Source organism: Homarus americanus, unplaced genomic scaffold, assembly GCF_018991925.1.
Source record: "Homarus americanus isolate GMGI-L3 unplaced genomic scaffold, GMGI_Hamer_2.0 scaffold57980, whole genome shotgun sequence".
Lineage (NCBI taxonomy): Eukaryota > Metazoa > Arthropoda > Malacostraca > Decapoda > Nephropidae > Homarus > Homarus americanus.
Window position 1 is genome coordinate 24,147,995 of NW_024716703.1, and position 19,845 is coordinate 24,167,839.

Sequence of the window (19,845 nt, forward strand, 5' to 3'; positions counted from 1 at the left end):
ACAGTGGTAGCCCCTGCTTACACCAACTTTACCCCATACTAACCGGATTTTGGTTGTGTTTTTCTGAGTTAGGGATACATGGGACTGGTGCTAGACCCCACACCGGTTTGCAAGTGGATCCGGATTAAGCAAGTCCGGTTTATAAGGAGTTTACTGAACTGTGCGTGTACAGTAGTGTTTGCATAAATAAATACTGCTCTGTGGCTGTCCGACTGTAGTTAGGTTTCTGTAGACATGGTGCTCCATGCCAGGTGCACAGTTGGAATGCAGAGACATTCACCATTGCCCAGAAAAATTTCGTAGAAGTGATTTTTTCCGGGATAAGAAAATTCGTCTCAATACCCAGAAATGCTCTGCACCAATAATTCCGGCTAACAAGGAGATTACTGTATATATAGATAAGGATCATTTGTAAAAATAATAATAAATACAGTACATCCAAGATACCGGTAGCTATTTATTTGCTACAATTACAGAACATAAAGTTAAAATAACAATGCCTATGCCTATATGATGATGAACCATGCAGTTCCATATTGTTCAAATTCACAGAACATCAAGGTGTGAAGCAAGAGCCATGAAATATTAATGGTACAGTCATCCCTTGGTTATAGCGCACTTGGTTATCTCGATTTTCGTTATCATGCCTCCATCAAAATCTGCACACCTGCTGTTATAGCGCATTTTTCAGTCCGAGAATTTAGTTATCACGCAGTTGCCTCCAGGTGTATTGTTACCCCTTTGCTTCACCTACATCTATTGAGGATAAAATCTTTCACCTACAAATTGACAATAACACATTTGCTGTAATCAGACATATCTAAGTTGCCTCAACAATTGCAACCCCAGTTGCAATTTCAAATTCTGTGTCATTACTAAGGAATAACGAAGTGTCGGATGCACTCTAAGATTGAGAGAAAACGGAGGACTCAGGCGTCCTGAAGTGATGAGAAAACGGACTACTCAGACAGGAGACTCAAATAAAGAAAGCATAGCTACATGCTTTGTGGACTACAGAATTGAGCATACCCTTTCCATCACTTTGTAATAAACCTAGCCATGCCTATGTGTGTTTCTGATACTCACCATAACATTATCTATATCAAGGGTTCTCAACCAGGGGGGAATTTCCCCCCTCAGGTTTTCAGTGGGGGGGGGAACTGATACTAATATGGAAAAAATAAAGGATTTTCAGTATTATATGCATATTATTTGGAATGCACTTTTTGAGGCAGACAATCTTGGAAAGGAGGGGGGAATGACATTCTGACATATGGTGAAAGGGGTGCATGGGGCAAACAAGGTTGAGAACCACTGATCTATATCTTTAGTGGGTCTAAATGGTCGTAAAATGGGAAAATTGGGGTTGGGTCTTGGGTGCCTGGAACCAATTAGAATAAATCCCATAGGTTCTGTACTTTCGTTATCGCATTTTTCGTTATCACGCACTCGGCGCGGTCCCAATTAGGCGTGATAACCAAGGGATGACTGTAATTGATTATATCTATGAAAAATATCATTACAATACTTACAGTGTATGATCTTACTGGAACACCAACAATCTCATATTCATGATCTGTCTTCTCCTGGAATGCAAATTTAAAAAATGTTAAGGAGTATATAAATTTCCCATATCTCTTAACTGTCTATACCACAAAAGAAGTTTCTGAGATGCTCTTAACAGTGTTGGACACATATCTCTAACAATTCTATATACAGTACAGTACAGGTTGTACCTCTCTAGTCCGGCATTCTGTGGTTCGGAAACTCCCGTGGTCCGGAACGATTTTAGTTTGCCCATGGAGAAAATTAATTTGAGTCTGGTACTTTTGATGTTTGGCTAAATCTTGCCTTATTTACCCTACTTTTTGGGTGAATTACTACCTCTAATAAAGCAATATCCTAATAAACCAAAGAAAATAACACAGATAAAGTTAAATAAAAACTAAAAACAACACAGAAAAAGTTTTTATGTTCTACAGCTTCAACTAGAGTTGAACCTGATGACCTGGCAACTTCGTCATCCGAGTAAAAACGCACACAACAACATTGGCTGTCCTTATGTTCTCAACTTTACCACCACTGGTGGGTAGAATTTATGTTTTAAATTCAGAAACATGAATTAAAATATATATGAACAGTAAATAAGTGCTGCTTTCATATTCTTATGTAGAGTAATGACGATATGTTTTCACATGTGCGCACTTACATACGTGCAGTCTCACTTTTTTCTTTACCATTATGGTTAGTTATGTATATTGTTCCATTTATTAACATTAAATCACATTACTTCAAATAACCATATTAATTTTTTTTACATTAATTTTACTACAGCTACAATCAGGGTCTTATTTTCTTCAGTTTTATATGTAGAACCAGTCAGTCACTGGTTTTGTAAACAACGAAAACAATGCTGTCTCGTCTCCTCGTGTTTTTTAATATTCTACGTATTATTAATGAATTGTATTGTTCATTTTGCACACAAACATTAATTCAATTAAAAAGACATTCAGTAATAAACAATACGGTAATAAGTCTTTTGTACATAAGAGAAATGACGCTGTTTACACGATTATGCACGTCCGAACGTTGGCGGGCTGTGCAAACTGGTCGAAATTCGAGTTTTCGCCGTCAAAATGTTAAATTGTGTAGTGTTTTTTTTTTTGTGTCCAAATAAAAAACATTGAATTAAAAACTCGCAAAATTTGAGAACCTACTGTACAACATTTAACCCTTCAACATGTTTTTAAAGAGACCACGAAGCAGTGAAAGTGGTGCTAGTGCTTCCAAGCATAAGCACAAGTCACTATCTATCCAGGAAAAGGGTGAATTTCCATGGTCCGACACAGGTCAGGTCCCAAGGTTGCCGGACTAGAGAGGTACAACCTGTATCTATAGTTTTAGATCTTTTTTCTAGTACAGTAGACCGCCAACAGAGAATGATCCTACATCGAGCGATCCGATACAGTGTTGGTTTGTAATTCAGACAAAAAAGGATTTGATAATGAGTCACCTATTAACAGAGTTGCAAAGAGTAACAGATTTTGATACTTAAGTAAAAGTATTGTTACATTGGCAAAATATTACTCAAATAGAAGTAAAAGTATCAAAAGTTCAATGTACTCAAGTAGAAGTAAAAAAGTATCTCATTCATAAAGTACTCAAGTACTGAAAATAACAAGTAACAAAAAAATTAATAATTGTCTCAAATATCAAAATAAATCCACAATAAATTAAAAAAAAAATAGTTAACTAAAGATAAAAATAAAAGAGACACAGCATTTCACATGTTCAATTGCAAATCTTTCTGTAGATTAATCAATAACTGATTATCGAAATTATGGCTGTCCAATCAGGATCTCTTGGCCTAAATATAAGCCCTGCATGACCTACCAAAAGAGATATGTTCATCCACTCTCCTCCCTACAGTCACAGGGATAGTGAACGGACTGAAAATATATCCATCCAACACTATGATCACTTTGTTCCTTATCTACAAAAGTGTAGACGACTTGGATTTATGGTCCACAGACATAATGTTGTCTCTGCTCGCATTACGTGAGGCTACAGACCTATCTGGCAAGTATCTGAGGCGGTGGATGACCTGCACTTCTCTTCTTGTAGACTCTGTAACTGTCCCAATGCTAAAATCCTTCAACAATATTGCCCTGACTGTTCCACTGCCAGGGACCTCCTACCACAGGACGAGTCACTAACCACTATATATCACCACCTACTTATTCGTAATAATTTAGATTCAATTCTTTTATGCTACCCATGATTTAGTGGGTGCTAACTCCCATTGTCCTTAAATCATATCAATATTGTCTCCACACAAATACTAATGTATTAACGTTTGACCGCATTGTATTACAACTAAGCTTGTCAACTCCTGGGTGTAATAAATTAACTAAATAATAAATAATAAGCCCAGCATGACTAAGCAGCTGCTCACAGGCAGCAGATGCAGGTAGTGGGGTGTTAAACTTCAGAGATAACTCACATAATGTCAGAAAAGACCTCAGTAGCTCCATTCCATCCCTTGGGAATGCCAAAGCATGTCGAAACATTCTCGTAAGAATTTCGTGAACCGAATTTTTGTTCGTTAACCGAAATGAAGATTCTTATGGAAAGTAATTCATCAACAGAGGGACCACTGTGTGTGTGTGCGTGTATATATATATATATATATATATATATATATATATATATATATATATATATATATATATATATATATATATATATATATATATATATATATATATATATATATATATATATGCAAGTAAATCACTGTAGGTGCACGTGATCTAGGTATATGCTGATAACCACCCCTGAAGATGTGAATTACACGAAAGCACTTGGGAACTTCGTGTTTTCTTCTTTCCTTGTGGTTATCAGCGCGCACGCACGCACACACACACACACACACAGTAATACAGTAGGCTCTCGCCAATAACGACTTCCACAATAACGTTTTCAACAATAACGTTAAGTTACAATAGATACCCATTTTCGATAATAACGTCTGGATTTTCTTGAATAACGGAGATTTTGCGGGAAGCATTTGAGCGCATCAATGTTAGCGTTTGCTTGCCGCCATGTTGATGGCGTAGTTGTCCGCTCCGCCTAACTCTCACTCTCACACACGCTCCGTGTAATACAGCGCTGCGCCCCATGTGAGATTTTCGCCTCTATAATCAGTGGTTACTAGGGTCGATGATCAATAATGGCTTCCGCATTTTTGCCTGTGGGGGTTAGGGGAGGTGGTGGAGGGAGTGATTTGCCGCCTGAACGCCCGGGAACTTTTAAAGTGAATGAGAAAAAAGACCCCAAAGCTAAGAGACAAAGCCACAAGAAGCATGCCTACTCGGTCAAGGATAAAGAACAGATTGTTGAGCTCATTGAAAGTGGTGCACGGAACATTGATATTGTGAGAAAATTGAACTGTCCTGAGTCTACAGTGCGAAATATTAAGAGGAACTTAGAAGAGGCCAAGAAGAGTATTGCGCTGGCTAAGAAATATTTCGGTAGTGATGGAAATGCGAGGCGAGCTATGAATGATAAAAGTGATAGAAACAGGTTATTAGTGATAACAGAGCATTTTCTTGTGAAATGGTTAGCTTGTCAAATGAAAGACAGTGCAAGTCTTAGCGGCCGTCAGAAACTCCCCCAAGTAAAGTGTTATATTACTCAAACTCTTTATTTTGATGATTGAATCACAATTCTTTTTATTTCAGCTAACAAAAAGTGTTAGGAGGGTTTCTAAGGGGAAAAATTGGGTGAAATTCTTGGGGCGGCGGCACCAATAAACCCTTTTTACATGTATTTTAATGTCACACAAATAACGTTTTCGCTAATAACGGCGTTTTTCAGGCACCTATTAAACATTATTGGCGAGAGCCTACTGTACCCCGATTTACGCGGTCAATTGAACCCACAGAGGTCCGTGGAAAATGAGAAACGCGTAAATGTTATAACAGAACATATGGGATTAATTGAAATAGAGACTGGGCCAACTCCCAAACTCCACTTTTTCCGACACAATACCTATGTTGTAGTAAAAATAAAATCTTAATTTTATGATGGTATGCACACACAATTAATATTTAAGAGAAATACAGTCGCCAACTTACTCTTTTTGTGATTAAATTAAAACATTATTCAGGAACAAGTTTACTCTTTAATTTTTTTACATAATAATGTCTTAAACTGTTTGCTATTGGCAAATATTCACTTGAAATTCTAAGTGATTCCTTCTTATGTTAAAAAACAGATTTTCTGAGAAGTAGAATGATCCAAGTGATATAGCTGTTAATAAAATCATACGGCGCAATTACATACAAATACCTGTACGTAAATCAGAAGGTTATGAAAATTATCATAACATTCAAAACTAAGATTACTCACCGGAGCATATGGAGCCGACTGTGAGGTTGGGTTTAACTTTGGCTGCACTTCCCTTAACTGTAGATGACAAGGTCTGGGAGCATTATTTCCCTCCAGAGATTTATTGGCAGACACTGGTGGATGGTATAGAGGGTAAACTCCCTTCCCTCCTTGTCCACCAGTATCGCTAGGACTCACAGGCCGGCTGCTGAAATATCAAGGCAATTATTAACTGAACCATTCTTTATAAACCTTCTGTATTAAAATATTAAATATTTTATAAAATAAAAGCAAAGACAGCTGGCCGCGTGGTGTTGGTGGCGCCACTGGCAGTTCGTTTACATCAGCTGATGCAAATGGTGGATCGTAAGCCAGGTGTACCATAATGTTCTACTATCATACTGTATATAGCGGTACTATCAAGGTGCGATACTGGTATGCTGTGGAGGTGTTGATTATGGCTTGGTGTTTACCAGAGTTCTTACGAAGATAACTTACTGAAGATTTTTAGTGGTTGCTTGCTGTCCTACGTAGATCCTGTTGCCAACTTCCCTTTTTGTATGAACTATATCATATATATATAAAATATTTAATGGTATTATGATAAGTGTCTTGATGAAAGTGGCGTGGCCTTATTACACACTTTCGCCATAGGCTATATCCACATTTCAGTTCTAGCCTAGCCTATCTTTGGGCCTTGGGGGGTCGACTTATACGGCGAGTATAGGCCTAATCCTGAATTTTGAACTAAAATCTTGAGGTCGACTTATACGCCGGAACTTACGGTATGTGATACAAATATATATAATAACCAGGTGGGGAGAAGCTCATACTACAGGGCATTTCAACAGTGACAGTGCAAAAAGGTAAGAGTGACAGAGTGAATACACTGGCTAATTACAAGGTGTTGATAATTTTTACAATGGTTGGGACTGGGCTGTTCTTACAGCGATCAGTACGCACTCGTATGGGCTGGATGAAGTTGTGGTGCCGAACAGCAATTTGCGGACGAGGGATCTCAAGTGGTAGTAGGAGCCGGTGTCGAGGATGGTGCAGAAGCTTCTCACCAAATTTGCAGATGAGGTCGTGGTGATGGTCAGAGAGAACCGAGAGGGTCAGTGTGTTGAGCGCTTCTTGATATGTGGAGTAGGAAGGAGAGAATAATCTTGCATGCTCTTCTTTTGCACTTTTTATAGGTGTTTATGTTGTGTGGCATTTAGGGAGGAAGACCAGGCAGGGGAAGCATAGGTGAGCTTGGGAACAATAAATGTAGAGTAAATACTAAGGAGCTCAGGCGCAGGAACTCCGAGGGACTTGAGTCGGCGGAGGTGGTGGATACAAAAACTGGAAGATTTGACAACGTCACTGACGTGTTTTCCAATTTAGTTTATCTATAGTGACGCCGAGGAGCTTAGTGGAGTCCACAACCTGGAGTGTGTTGGGGCCCAAAGTAATGAAGGGAGGTGGGACAAGGTCAGAGAGAGGTTGAAATGCATAACCATGGTCTTGGTATGATTGACGGTGACATGGTTGTTGGTGGCCCAATTTTGGAGACTGTTCAATAAATCCTAGAGGGCAGTGTAGTCAGGAACCGAGTTGTTGACACTGATCCCAATGGTGGAGTCGTTGACAAATAAACAAAAAAATGTATATTCCCTTTATATGTTTGCCCATAGGACAATTATTTCTTTTACCTGTTGTATGTGTGTAGACACACACACACAAAACACATACAAATAAATAATAATTGGAAAATCCTCTCTATTACAGTACTTTATTAAGAGCATGGACTTGAGGGTACACTGTCACATTTTTAATAAATTTGTTTCTGATTATTTGTCAGAGGATTTTCCAGTTATTATTTATTTGTATGGGTTTTGTGTGTGTGTGTCTATGTACACACACACACACATACATTAAGTCCTCGCATAACATCGGCCCACTTAACGTTGTTTCTGTACTACGTCGCTTATCTTTACATACCAAATATTCGTTTAATGCCCCAATGACTCGGTACAATGTCGTTTTGCGTCGTCACGGATTACTTTTTATGGCGAATCACCCTCTCTCGTCTGGCCCCGCTACGCTCTTCGGCTCGGCAGTCTCTCAGTGACTCACCACCCTCCTCCTCCTCCTCTGCTCCGGCCACACTCCTCCCCTCCCGCCATCCCCATCCCCCGCTTCACTACCCACCACACACTCGCTCTACCACTTCTGCCCATCGGTGAGTACCAATACAAACTTAGTAGTTGTACATGTATGCACTATTTTCTATAGAAATGGCAATGATTTTCTGTATAAGTAATGTATTTCATGGGGCAAAGGGAGGCTCAGGAACGTAACACCCATATTTTATCTATTTCTTATGGGGAAAATTGATCCACTAAACGTTGTTTCGTATAACGTCGCGTTTTTGGGAACGTAACCCCGGCATTAAGAGAGGACTTACTTTACAGGTATTTACAAATTGTTCCGGTTAATGGGGATATCACTGTAAAAGGATGCTTTCGACCAGATTATTAATTCATTCTTATTATATTCTACTATGATCAGCCTAAAATGGCATATGATTCATCTTGAAATAATATAAAATCTTTAGTAGCAGAAAAAAATATATAATTTGCATTTTGGCGAGAAAAAATAAATAAATATGTTACATCGAAGGTGACGTCTCACTTTCGTCTCTCCCTCCTCCCTCCCATAAAAATCATAATGAGAGAAGCCATTTATTATGTAACCATATAGAACAGGTTTATGGGCACATGTTGGCAGGCCCACTGAATCTAAACATTTTCCGTTAGCCCACAGAAATTTCCAGGAGCCTGGAAATGTTTACGAGATGTGTGGAGATATCTTTTAAAACTTTTAATGGCAGAAACAGTGGCCAAAGCATCGGCCAGCCCATTTTCTGCAAAACAACCCTCACATACAGTATAAGAGAGATCCTCTGGAATGAAAAGTCTCTTCACTTATATCACTCATAATCTAAGGGTGTACAGTGCAGTAATATTGTTCATTAACAAGCTTGTTAATTGTGACAACAACAAGTGCAAACTCTTTCAGGTCCAGATTTAAAAAAAAAAGCACTGATGCACATTCGAACACTTGTCACACCATGAAACCATTCAATTGGTTAGTAATAAGATTAGTAGTGCAGGGGCTTGACTAATTAAGTGAAATGAATAAAGCACTAACTTATGTGGGCTGGTGGTGTTGTGGGATCCAGGAGGCGGCAACATAAATGAACGATTTGGATTCCCACCAGATCCTGTCTCCTGTGATGGTGTCTGCTGCAGTTTTGGCTGGAGGGAAAAATATGCTGCATTACCATTTTGAAATCGTTTAACAATGTAGATCTTTCCAAACATCATTATTATATTTCTACATTTTGAACAGTCACAGACAATCTACAGCAATATTAACAAGATCTGCTCAAGTGATAATTTAAGCAATAACTCTCAAATCCCTTGGGCTAATAACACACCCAACCGACCCTAACACAAAATCACAACAGCACTTCAAATTTATGGAAAGTTACCAAATATAAAAACAAATTTGTCATGAAAGAATGAATGGACAAACAGACATTACCACTGCTAAATCCAATTTTTCTTTTTAAAGTGAGAAGGTTAAGACATTTACTGTACTGTACAATCATACACTCTGGGTATAGGGGTGTTCATTATACTTCAGGGATGTGTTCCCCAAAAAATGCAACATATAGTGTAACAATTATAATGAGGAATTTTCCGAATAAGAATGAATGTAATTAGAAGTACAGTATATGCACCTAAATCTGGTACAGAGGTAAAATACTGTACTTAAAAAAATGTTTAAATTTTGCTGGGGACATAAAATGGAAAAGTACCATTATTTTTGTTGTTGTTTTTTTCCCTGGGAGAAGGTCCCTTATATTTCGTAAAATTTCATAATTTGCAAGAGCTAGAACACCTATTATTTCAAATTATGGAGGTTTTAGGGTTTTACACGTTCCAGCTAAGGATGTGTTCCTAGAGAGAGAGTTTCAGCAAATCAGCTTACAACAGGGTCATTATAACATACTGTTACAATAAAACCACCGATTAATAAATAAACCAGGGTATATAAAGGTGCATAATACACTACAATATTATTTATTAAGTGCTGAAGACAGATGTGGTAAGTATGACAATATGGTGAGGGATGGTTGTGGGTGATCAGTAGTTTGCGCTGCCGCTATGTAAACAAAGGCGCTGAAAATTTAATATGATGCAATAATCACATCTAGGGTTAAGCGTGGGATTGTTTTTCTCATGGAAATTCATTATTTTACAATAATGTTTCATTAACCCGGGACCAAATGAACCTAATACAGCTCCTCCCCGACTTACGATGGGGTCAGGGACCCAAATCCAGGTCGTAAGTCGAAAATGCTTAAATAATACATAGAAAATCTAAAATGGGTGTCTCTTTTTCTTCTTGGCTTGCCAGCCATTTTAAAGTGAATTACAAACGTAATTTGAAAATTTTTTTGTACGACTGAGGCAGGTCGTAAGTGCGGGTGGTCGCAAGTCGAGTAGGTAGTAAGTCGGGGAGGAGCTGTAAATGAAAATTATGGTGATATTGCATGAGCACGTGTTAAAGGGCTTGTGGGCTAATGAGTGCAAGAGGCGAGTTGTCCTCTCAGTCCAGCTAGGACTCCATCCCTACTCCTCTGCCACCAGCAACCTCCTCTCCCTAGCTATACACTCTGATGTAGTTTTGTAGTTTTTTCACTCCATTTCTTTACATGCAATCCTTCCATTGTATAAGACCTGATTAAGGTTTTCTAAACTTAAATTTTTTGGTGTTGGAACATTTGTGTGATTTAAATGTCTACAGTGAGGTACTGTACAGTAGGGCGGAGAATCATGGTGTGTTGCCAGACCGCCTCCCACTTTCAGATACACTCCATCTCCTACACAGAATATACCCTTACTCTCTTAATTTTTCTTTTATATTTTTATATTACTGTATTGTACATATACTGTATAGTATTCTCTTTATTCATAAGGCACACTAGCACATTGAGATGACTTTCTGCAAATTCTGTGGTTATTTACATATAACAATGGTATACAGTAGCTCGCAGTTGTATGGGACATGATTGATGTATTTTGGTGTGGTAGAAACTTAACACTTGTACAATACAGCATTTTTATTACTTATAAAAATTAGTTTTACATATTAGATGTTTTTAACACAATTTATGCATAATATAAAACAGTGGATGATGTTGACAACGTATATGTGAAATAAATGAAGTATAATGGAATTTTCTTTATGTATTTGTTAGCAATGTATATGTGAAATGACGTATATTGGCACAATGTATAATGAAGATTCCCTTAAAGCATAAATAAAATAAGTACAGCCAATTTGTTCAAATAACACAAATATTTTGAAGAAAAAACATTATACCTCTGGAAGTACAGTATATAACAAGATAAACTAAAAATGTTGGAAAGCAGAAGAGAGGAAAGTAGAATACAGAAGATGAAAGATAACCATAGAAATGGAAAAGCATAACTCGGTATAATACAGTAATCTCCACGTCAGCTGGAATCCCCAATATCCTGGAACTCTCCAATAGCCAGAATGGAAATTGGGTCACAAAAATTCCAGGAAAACTATTCCCATCCCGGGTCTTCAAACGAGTTTCCGAGGATGAAAATCAAATTTATTATCCAGAAAAATTCCGTGAAAATCTCTCCAAATCTCTCTGTTCTGGGCCTGCCAATAAATTTTCCACGAGTCCTGAGAGATATCATAATGCTCCAATACATCTCCATATGTCAGGCGCATGGGTGGCCGAGCTGCTTGGATCCCTTAGTTCATATTCTGCTGCCATTGTAAAAGGTTGTTCCCTCACTAGCTGCTGTTTGTGTATACAAATTGTGTTGTGCAGTACTGTACAGTCCTCCCCCAAAAGTATCATTAACCAAGAGGTCGATGTGGTTCGAGGCTATCTAAACAATGTTACTCGACAGGGTCTCTGAACAGTTAGCAGTTCTAGATCCGCAACCTTTTGACATGGATGAACACTGATTATATGCTTTTGAACTATACATACAGTAAAGTATCTTAATGGATTTATTGTTATACAGTACAGTATTGAATATTGAAGTATGTAGTATGCCATACAAGGGCGACTCCCTCCCCCAATCCTATCCCTATCTGTTGCTGATATGGCGAGCAGGCATACCAACTATGATGATGCAATGAGGATCATATTAAAACTTTTCATTTAGCATTTCAAATTGTAGCAACAGAAATTCTAACGATACTCTTCGGGGGAGACTGTACATTACTGTACCAGGACACAATCAGCCAAGAATACAGTGTTCAGACATAAGAAGTGATACAGTTATTTATACTGTACATTCAGTAAGAGGGAAATACTGGAAAATGTGTAAATTTAGTCTTTATTCATGATATCTTCAGGTCACGAGATCCACTAATCACCCACCCAACATAAGGTGACCTGACACTTCATCAGATCAGTGATATGAGACCACTAATCCCCCACCCTACTTCCACTGCAAATGAGAGAAGTTTATATACAAAGGGTTGACCTGACATTGCATCAGGTCAGGTCAGTAACATGAGACCCATCAAAACCCCTACCCCACCTCCATTGCAAGTGTTAAGATGTAAAAAGTGATTACAGTTACCTATTACATTCAACAGAGTGTCTGCCTATAGCATCTGCTGGCGAGTACAGTACAGTGGGGTCTCATTTTACGACAGTCTTGCATGCATGGCTATCATCATGGGTAGCGATATAGCATTACTTTAGTGATCTTTTGTTTATTTAGGTTAATTCAACAAATAAGGGGCTCAGGGTCACCCAAAATACAGGTGCAAAAAATTAAAAATAAAATTTTTGTTGCATGAACAGCATCAAGTAATTATGCCCAAACACAATGGTGTAAAACAAATTATGATAAAACACCTCTTTGATACAAGAATTAACTTTAAACAATGAGAATGTTTTAGATATCCATGAACAGACCCACACCTTAATAGGTCCAATTTTTAATGGACATACAGTATAAAGAAATTATTACGGTACTCTGAGCATAAATAGCTAATTATTAACTAAGCTGAAATTTGAGTACAGTACAGTACAGTACCTTTGGCAGAACAAGATGTCGAGTAGCATTATTTCCTTCAAGAGATTTAGAGACAGACAGAGTCGAGTGCAGGAAGCTGCCTTTCCTTCCTTGTCCACCACTATCATTTGGACTCACAGGTCGACTGCTGAGATATAAACATATTGTTATCCATATATTATGCATATAAAAATTCCATCTTTTAGCAAAAATTATATCATTCACAAAATATGAAGACTGTGAAAGACCAAAAATGTCTTCATTTGTACAGTAATTATATGTTAAGAAAATTATAAGAAGCACATGGGAGTGTGTCCAAATGATTCACATTCAAAATCATGTAAGAAGCAAAGTAAAATCCTACACATCACAGGTACACCCCAATTTATGATAAAAAAACCTACAGCATATGTTTTTTCTTATTTAATGATTATAAATAATTTAAACCTTAATTTCTATTCAAGACTTTTTTTCTATAGCATGTTTTAATTTACATATAAAGTTTTTGGGTGACAATAAACATGACATATGTTCCGTGCAAAATCACTGGTTATAGCATGTCATAACAAAATCGTTAACAAATCAACTATATCTTTCAAATCCAGCTCCACATTTTCACTAAACTCTCCAACAATTTCTTGCAGTTTTTTAAACAATGCCTCTTGTGGAAAAGTTTCTGCAAGGCCATCACTTTAGATGTTTGAGGTGATAAAGTACTGTACACCGAGACTGACAAAAAGACAATGGTCCTTGGTCAAAGTTTTGGTCTACTGTACAGAATCTCAGTCAACTGTTGCAATTATTAAACAAATTACAGTTTTCTTTTTCGTTAAATTGTTGTCTACTTGTATTGCATTTAAAATTTTCATGCATGCAAATATTTCTCTTGCAAAGCGTCATTTTCTTACTTATATTTTTCTCCCAAGAATATATTTCTTAATTTATAATGGTTTTCAATGGAGAAATATGATTCATTTTAAGATTATCTGATTTAAAGTTGGGTTTTTGTGAACAAAACCCCATCATAAATTGAGGTATACCTGTACAAGAAATACTTCAGCGATGAAAATATGAACTTGGATGTTTGAACCCTTTATTTTAATAAAATTGATTTTTTGAATCTATGTTTTTGTAGTAGATATAAACTTCAGCATTCTAAGTTACAATAAAATAATGGTTTATATTACTTAGAAAAGAAAAGAAAAAAGCTAACAACAAGCATGATAAAACATTTAAGGTAACTGCTTAAGAAGTAAGTGTATTAAAACCCCAGAGTAATGGAAATTAAGCAGTGAAAGTTTAGACAAACAAAGACTCTACAAATCGATCACAGTAAATCTTCCATTATTTGGCACTTTGTAATTAGGAATTTTCCTTACTTCAGGTAGTTCGAGAATGCCAAAATATATCTTCCCTCAAAATAGGTGTCAAATTATAACAAATACTTGTGAATAATGTAGACATGTTTTGGGGCACTGAAATACACATGAAAATGCTGTGATCACTTTCTGTTTTATGCAGATATTGTACATGACATTTTGTTTTTGAAAACTAAAGAAATTTCACAACCTGTGGTACTGTGTAGTATCTTAAAACCTTATTGATGTTGTTTAATGATGAACCAAGTCCTTCAACAACACATCCCAATTAATTTAAGTCACAAATGTAAAGCTTAAGTAGTGATGAGAATCTAAAACTTGTTGATAGTGATACAAGTTGCATGAATCCAGATATGACTCCAAGGTAATCACTCCTTACACTCCAATGGTGTAAAATATGTGCAGCAGTGTAATTCATGTAATGTACAGACTTATGCAAGTGTCGTGATCCCAATATCCTTTATACCTGGGGAGTGAAACCTACCCCAAGTTATCATCAAATAAAGGAACAAACAGGGAACACGGCAATAATTATCCCAATAAAAACCGACTCAACTGAATGTACTTGAATAAATAAGAATAAGTTAGAGTAAGTGAGTCACAAATGGGAAGATAATTAAATAATTCAATTTATGTCCTTAAAGGAGTACTGTCTAGCAACCATGGAATTTAAGGGAATAAGTGATTGTATATTAAAATAAGAGTGATGCCGGAAGGGTGAAAATATACCGTTAAGGAGTTATATCAAATGAATACTACTTAACATTAACGATATTAAACACAGACATCACAATATATACACAGCAATCACAACCAACTGGTTATTTCCTGCCAAATAGAAGATTCCTTAACACCAGGATCCCTTCCTAGGCCTAAGTTAACGTGCCACTAATTACCAGATACCACTAGGGTATTGTAGATGACTGAACAAGGCACGTCTGTACTGGGTCGGTGTGGACACGTCCTGCCTATAGCCTATACCACGGTTTACTAGAGAGGGAGTCTCTGGCCACACAGCATGTGAGTGAGGAGCGTCTTAGCTCACGTGACTCAGGGCAGTTGCCAAATAGTCTTATAACTAATTAATACTACTCTTGGTTTGACTTAACAGAGTAACACAAATGATGCATATTAATGACATACATAGATATACAATTAACCTAAGTAACTAAGAACAACAATAAGATAATAGTAAAAATAACAAGTTATTAATAGCTTGTGTGGGGAGGAGGCGTAAATAGATATCATGCGACATGCGTGTTCCTAAAAGTTACAGGCACATGACACTAGTCCTAAATACCACTATAAGACTTCTCCTATTCTACTAAGGTGAAAACACCATTAGTATTAGTTTTTTGTTGAAAGGCAATTACATTTTTTTTACAGTTCTGTTCTCAAAATTCATCAATGTTGGGGCCTCTATTGTGCTGAACTGCAGTAGTCCCTCATTCTACGCGAGTTTGCGTAACATGGATCTACCTTTACGAACAAAATTATTTGTGATATTAACCGACTCAAAGGTAAGTTAGCTGACACATAAGCTGGTGAAAGTTAGCAAGTGTCTGCCATATCAAATATCATTCTTGCCCACCTCCAATACCTCAATCCTGGTTAAGTGCAATAATCTAGCTAAATTAAACAAGATAACCGAGCTAAACGAGCATAATAACTTAGATAAACTTGGCACAATGACCAGGATAAAATCAGCACAATAACCTGGCAGCCTTAAGCTTATCAACTGTGTGTGGAGTCACACAATCTGTTTACAAACCTGTAAACTCTTTTTATATGCCTCACAAAAGAGGGGGCTGAGGACCATTCCAGTGAAATGGAGCAATTTTGAAAGACATGGAGAAATGTCAAACACCATGTTTATTGGTACGTACTCCTGATTCATTTGACTGTAGCTAAACTGCGTGTCCAAATTTTCTTTGATAATTTAGCTTCTTTAACTGGTATTGAAAAAAACCGCCAATAATTTTAATAAGACAGGGTGTTCCCTTAAGTGCTATTCTGTAATAAGTTGACACTGACTGGTTTATATTACTGACACATTTAGATTTTGTTTTGATCTGTTTGAAAATACATTCACCCTACACTGCCTCCTCGCTTAACACGGGTTCATTCAACATATTTTCTTTTATTACTGCCCAGTATCACTTAAAGGTTCGCTCAAACACGGGTTGAACCGGGCTAATATGGGAAAACTCGGCTGAACGCGCTGAATTAGAAAATGCTTTACGCAAGCCAGCTGACGCTTAAGTTCATTCCAGTTCATGGCTAGTGTCTCCACACACACCACATGGGTTCAGAGTTTATCTAGTGCTTGGTCCGGCCACAACCATAACCTTCGCTTGGATTAAATTCAGTTATTTCGCCTGCTTTCATCATCATGGCTCCACCAAAATATTCCCCAAGTGACCCTTTACTTAGGGACACTCCAGCAAAGAAGAATAGGACCATGTTTACCCTGGAAATTAAGTTAAGACATTTTTCAACGACCATAGAGAGGCCAGTCCACGGCCTCTGTTGGAGTGGTTTCTCTGTGAACGAGTCAAGAAGAATGTGGAGATGAATAGAGCCATAATTTCAGGTAAACACAAGTTTCTTCATATTGTTTTATTAAGTTACATGCACACACAGTTCTTCATACAGAATGTGCACAAATAAAATCATTAAGTTAAAAACAGAAAGGGAAAAAAAACATTTCTTTGTGTACTGACGAGATTTAGCAGGAGCTGGGGAGTTATGTTATGCTTATTTTTTAACTTGTAATTTCAGGTAGATAAACTGAAATTTGTTCACTTGTTACATATTACATGTTACATCCCCTCCCTCAAAAAAATATAATAAATAAATAAATAAATAAATAATAATAATAAATAAATACAGTAAAATAAAAGAAATAACTATGATATGGTAAAAAATATAGAGGGAATAAAAATTTCTTTGTGTATGAGAGCATTAGGGGGAATGTTGCAAAGGGTCAGGAAGGGGAGCGTTCACAGGCGGGATTGGGTTAAGGCGAGGCTTGAGGACAACCTCACATGACGCAACCAGGATCTATGCAAATGGTGGCCATGTTAAACTTTTACTTATTGCTTTTTGCTGCATGTTGTCATCTACACAGTATATATTTTTTTAACGTGTTAGGTAGAAAATTACAGTAGTTGTGTACTATTCAGCATTAGTTTGGTAGTTTTTTGTTGTTTAGGGAACTGATTTTATAGAAATGCCAGTGCCTCCACAACATCATGTTAAGTGAATTTGGTAGATGTATGTGTGGAAGCGAGCTGCTTTAGAGCTGTACCATATCCTTGAATTTTCGTTTTGGAGAGATTTTGATGTTGGGGGGGTTGCATTTTGGGGACCACCAGAAGCATCCCCTATCTCCGTATGTTATGATGGATTCAATCTACACAGCATTTTCTGTGAGCGTAACCCGTGTTAAATGAGGGAGCAGTGTACAGAGATGGTGCTGCCTCAAGTAACAATGACCCTAAACATTACAGCCCTGTCACTGGCAGCATCTCGCGAATAGCAAACCCACGAATGGCAAGGGTCTACTGTATTGCAAAAAAGAGAGCTACTTCATGAAGACTAACTAACTTGTGTGGACTGTTGCTGGTGTGGGATCCAGGAATCATCATAGGCGGACGATTTGTCAACCCCCCGGATGGCTGCCCTGATGGTGGATTTTGTTGGAGCCTTGGCTGGAAGGAAAAGTGGAATTATTGTTACAGCTTGATCCCTCTTACCTGATTAATATTCTAGAATACTAGACTTGACTCATATTTTTCTCTATAGTGACGTCTCTGTTAGCCGGAACAATTGGTGCAAAGCACTTCCGAGAATGAGAGATTTCCTGGTAACGAGACGACTCTCTCAGAGCCGGAAAAAATCCCTCATCCCCGGAACTTTTTAGGGGTTCACTGTCTTTAATTTGGAGGCAATGAAGCCATGGTTTGGTTAGGTTAGGTTTATGCTGAGCCAATGATGAATTGCCCAGTGACAAAATATCTTAGGACCATATCATTTGCACTGCATTTTGATAGTTTGGACTTTCAGCTAATCAGGACCCCTCCATCCCCAATGAGTCTGGATGACCCAGGGTTAATTTTTAGGAAAACTGGAGTAACTTTGATAGCCATGCAATGAAAATAAAAAGTTGCAAAAGAACCCTAGATTATTGTATATAGACATACGTATAGTACAGCTATATATGCTCAACAGCTTCATTTAGTGGCATGTCAGTCATAGTCTCTATACACTTACCACTTTTTTATTACTCCAATAACTTTTATTTTTTTGCTTGAAGAAATTCACCTGCATTCTATAAGCAATTCATTCCCATATATTACAAGTAACTCACGGGTTAATTTTAAACTTTTAATAACAATATGCAACTTAACACAGTGTACTGTACCTTTATGAGTGGGTAGTTACTGTTTTTATTAAGTCCCGGTAATGGTGCAGGTCCACGTCCAGAGATATCTGGTGGAGAGGGTCCACGCTGAGTAAGGTCAGTTGGTCCTTGTGATCTCAATGGAGCAGAGAACCCTCCATGCTGATTTATAGATGAATGGTTTGCACGTGAAGGTCCTCTGTTTAATCCTGGCAGAGAAACATCCCTGTTTGGTGGCTGCATATTTTGTAAATTGCCACGTGGAAGAGTAACTGGTGGCCGATTTGCAGAAACATAAGGATTAGCATTTGTTGGAGGTTGTCTTGAAGGTAAAATGGGAGGACCTCTGGTTGGTAGACTTGGGAAGCTTGGGGTGTTGATTACAGTTCGGGGGGTCATGTAAAATTCATTTTCTTCATCACCTAGAAAGAAACAGAACCATACTTGTGATCAAGAATTTCATTCCAAGTGGCAGTTCTGTGGCAGAGAGTTCACCTGATAAATGAATAGTCCTAAGTGTAATTCCAAACTGGGAGTAGAGGATTTGTTTCCCTCTATGTAAAGGCATCCTTCAATACATGATCAGGTTGCATTCCCGAAAACCTGATCATAAAGTGAATGATCACAAACCGAACACATCTTAGCATAATGTCAATGGGGTTATGTTGCAGGAATCAGTGAAAGTGGGGGTTTCACCCAATTAGGCCCAAAACTTATGACGTTAAAGTACCTCAACACCATAATATCACTATATTAAAGCACCTCAATGTCACAATATCATGATATTAAAGTGATTATATGTAATTATATGTAAGAGGTGGTCACATGGCACAGGAGCGCCAAGCAAAAAATAAGACACTTCCGATGAACGTACATATTTTCCACCCTATAACACACAATTATATGATATAAAATGTGGGTTTGAATGATATTACCACCACCACCACCACCTCGACCCACAATACCACTACCACCACTCCACATCGGCTAGGTAGCAAAGCATATATCGCATGCCTTTCAAATTCGCGGGGGTTAG

General features: G+C 37.6%; 1 protein-coding gene across 10 annotated transcripts in view; it reads right to left on the bottom strand.

Annotated features, from left to right (window-relative positions):
- LOC121858347 (flocculation protein FLO11-like) overlaps positions 1-19,845 on the bottom strand; it is an 80,652-nt gene that overhangs the window by 34,761 nt on the left and 26,046 nt on the right. For all 10 annotated transcript variants that reach the window (XM_042354765.1, XM_042354764.1, XM_042354768.1 and 7 more), the window contains 6 exons: positions 18,831-19,231; positions 18,014-18,117; positions 13,047-13,173; positions 9,088-9,194; positions 5,914-6,100; positions 1,533-1,586 (listed from right to left, as the gene is read on the bottom strand). In XM_042354765.1, coding sequence (XP_042210699.1) covers positions 1,533-1,586; positions 5,914-6,100; positions 9,088-9,194; positions 13,047-13,173; positions 18,014-18,117; positions 18,831-19,231 — 980 coding nt within the window. The remainder of the gene's footprint in view (positions 1-1,532; positions 1,587-5,913; positions 6,101-9,087; positions 9,195-13,046; positions 13,174-18,013; positions 18,118-18,830; positions 19,232-19,845) is intronic.